Consider the following 3,384-nt stretch of genomic DNA (forward strand, 5'->3'; position numbering starts at 1 on the left):
GCCAGGAAGTCCAGCAGAGAGAACTTGTTGTCCTCGCTCCCACTCCAGATGTGAGCCAGAGTCTTATAGACGACTCTGCCGGCCGAATTCCTCCGCTCCAGTATGGAAACCTGCCGGGAGAAGGGACGGCTCGGTCACAGGGGCCTCGTATAAGAGCAGAACGTCGGTGAGGAGAACATAACATATCACGCAAAGTCCTTCACTTCTATACATACCGAGGAGTCTGCCGGGTGAATGTCCTCGCCCAGAAGCATGCTGGCCAGCTCCCTCTGCCGCTCCTTGTAGACGTAGACGAACCGGACCGTGTCCTTGGTGTTGGCGGAGGCGAAGGTCAGGAAGGACTCGTAGGTTTTCCGGAACGGCTCGCCCTCTCCCGTTAACAGAACGACACAGTACCTTGGAAAGATTACAGGAAAGACACATCGGTATAAGGCCACAAACTGCCCCCCCCGAAGGGTAACTATAGATCCCTGGTTCTCAACTGGTGGGTCGTGACCCAAAAGTAGGTCGCGACCCCGTGTTCTGTGGGTCGCTGCGTGCCTTCCACTTTTCTAGGTGAGAAGCTTCTCAGCCTCCCCCTAGCGCAGCAATGTCAGTTCTCGCGGCAAGAACCCATTCAAAATATGTTGTTCGGCACCGAGTGTCAGCTTGAGGTGGAGTGGGCTGGAACTATGGCCGCGAGGGAGCTCCATCCATACATTGCTTACAGCTCCCTCACGTGACATGTAGAGGTGCCTGGACTGGCGTGACATCACACTCTGGCTCCCGGCATCACCACAGGGGCCACAAGGGAGCTGCACAGGCAACGCACATATGGATGGAGCTCCGCCACAGCACAGCAACCCAGCACTGGACTCCAGGCTGAGGATCCACTCCGCTTCTGGTAAGGTACCGTGTTTCCCCGAAAGTAAGACCTACCCCGATAGGAAGACCTAGCGCTATCTTCAGGGATTTCTGTAACATAAGACCTACCCCGAAAATAAGACCTAGTTCGGTGGTAGGTCTTATATTGCAGAAATCCGCTAGGCCTTACTTTCAGGGTAGCTGCACATAAACTGTGTAAAGACCGGCCGCAGCTCCCGCCCTTCCCACACGCCGGCCGCAGTTCCCAACCCGCCCACACTCCCGCCGGCCGCAGCTCCCGCCTACACTTTGTACTCCTGCAATGGACCGCGCGGTACCCTAATGCCGTGCGACTTGGACCGCCACTTAATGACTAAGGGCAGATGTGGGTCCTGAGGTTACACAGGTTGAGAACCACAGCTATAGATAGTCCCGGAAATGACTTCGGCCCTCTGTTACAAACACCAACTGGGAAGGTTTTTGGTGGAGAACTGATCGGCTGATGGTAGCGGAATGATCGCCAACGGCAAATGTACGTTTAGCGTATGTGGCGCTACTCACTTGCGCTGCCGGTGAGACTTCCGCACGGGGCACAGCTCCTGAAACAGCTTCTGATTGGTCAGCCGGGCCGCTAGGAGGAACTTGTTGGTGGAGATGAAGTCATCGATGACCTGTTTCTTCATTCCTCGCGCCTGAAAGAAAAGCAGAGCGGCGCCGTCTCGGTAAAAGAAGATCGCCAGACAGCCGGAATGGCGGCCATTGCTTCCACGTCGACTTGTCTGGACAATGAAGGAGTTCCTGTGTACACAAGCTCGGACGGTATACATTCCTCAGAGCGAAGACCCGCAACATACCTGCACCACATCGGCCGGCTTGTGGATGTGCTCCTTGAAGACCAGCATGGTCGGGGCGTACATGTTGATATTGTATTGGCTGCTCATCTGGTCCGTCTCTCTCTGGCCGAGGTCCACGTAGCCAAATGACAGGTAATCTTTATAGGCAAACGCGGTGAGCTGATGGAAACAAAACACGACTGAGAAAACACATTTCCCCCAAAGACAGAAAGGTTTAAAGCCGGTGTGGGCAAACTTAGTACTCCAGCCTTTGTGGAACTACAAGTCCCATGAGGCATTGCAGACTGACAGCCATAGGCATGATTCCCAGCGGCAGATGCATGATGGGATTTGTATTGTCACCACAGCTGGAGGTGCCCACCCCTGCCAAGACAATCAGAATACAGCAGGACTATCGTTAAAAGGAGAACTATGAGGGGGAGGGGCTTTTCACTCACCTCATAGTTCTAGCCGACCTGTGACAATGAGACTGTCACAGGTCGGCTCAGTAGATCGGGAGGTGAGGGAACAGATACCGGCGTTCGCTCACCTCTCGATCCTGTCACGGCTCTCTGCCGTGACAGGGGAGGGGCTGGATTCCCCTCTCCCATAGCGCTGACTGGTGGAACAGACTGGGGAGGGGGCGGGTACAGCTGGCTCTGCCTCTAGATAGGCTGAGCCAGCTGTCACTCACGCAGCTGGGTGGACATCGATGTCGGGATCTGCTCCGGCGTCTCAGTATACCGCGAGCTGTAGCCCGCTATATACTGAGCCTAGGGTGATGGGAGGACGCTAGTTTGTGTCCTCCCGTTACCCTAAGGAGAACTATGGGGAAAAGCCTTAACCCCAGAGTTCTCCTTTAAGCCACATAGGGTTATACTGCCACCTACAGGAGAAATGAACACCAGGCACATATAAAAAATAAAGCCCAGCCCCACTTGAGGCTATAACTCCTCCCACCCGCTCAGTTTCACTTAGTGTGAATGTTTTACTAATGCCATCTACCCATACGGGGCCGTCAGCTGCTAATCTGTATTACAGAAAAGTAGATGAGGGTACAACATGCCAGGCCTATGAATGGCCACCTGTACCGGGTCACATGACCTCTTGGAATGGATCATGTGATCCCTCAGGAACTTCAGCCGCATAACACATTCACAGTGCGGTCACATCCATCGTACACGCCCCTGCAGCTCTTACCTTGTAGATGAGGGGCACCGGGGGCATCTGATCAAACAGCAGCACGTGGGGCTTATTCTCCTGTTTCCAGTTGGAGAGGAAGCGGACGTAGTTTTTATCGGTTATCTGGAAGCAGAGACGGGAACGTTTAGGGATCGTAAAGCTTCTTCCCGAAGACATCCCAGGAAAACAAATCTCACCTTGTCCACCAGATTCCCCGGGAGGAGACTTTCCACAAAGTGACGCAGGTTCTCCCTCAGCACGGCATTATGGAAGAACGAGATCTTCCCGTTGATGACGCCCAGGATGGACGGCGTGCTATGTGCGCCAAGGTGGTGGGCGAGCCGCCTCTCGTACCCAGCATGCACCACTCCTATTCCTACACCTGCCAGACAGATGATCGACTTTCATTATATACAGGAAGTCAGAAACAATTGTGACATAGGTCTCCCGGAATGTCAGAGGTCAGACGCTTCCCACCGCAGGAAATGCAATATCAGAATGAGCCAACCCCATCCACCCCACCCCC

The 3,384-nt window shown here is 54.2% G+C and overlaps 1 protein-coding gene across 1 annotated transcript in view; it reads right to left on the reverse strand.

The window, feature by feature from the left end:
- DNAJC16 (DnaJ heat shock protein family (Hsp40) member C16) overlaps positions 1-3,384 on the reverse strand; it is a 15,285-nt gene that overhangs the window by 8,812 nt on the left and 3,089 nt on the right. Inside the window, 6 exon segments of the mRNA XM_018558170.1 lie at positions 3-110; positions 216-396; positions 1,405-1,535; positions 1,698-1,856; positions 2,877-2,981; positions 3,056-3,240. Of these exon segments, the coding sequence (XP_018413672.1) occupies positions 3-110; positions 216-396; positions 1,405-1,535; positions 1,698-1,856; positions 2,877-2,981; positions 3,056-3,240 (869 nt within the window).

The sequence above is a fragment of the Nanorana parkeri genome, unplaced genomic scaffold, assembly GCF_000935625.1.
Source record: "Nanorana parkeri isolate BGI_ZX_2015 unplaced genomic scaffold, ASM93562v1 scaffold323, whole genome shotgun sequence".
NCBI classification, from domain to species: domain Eukaryota; kingdom Metazoa; phylum Chordata; class Amphibia; order Anura; family Dicroglossidae; genus Nanorana; species Nanorana parkeri.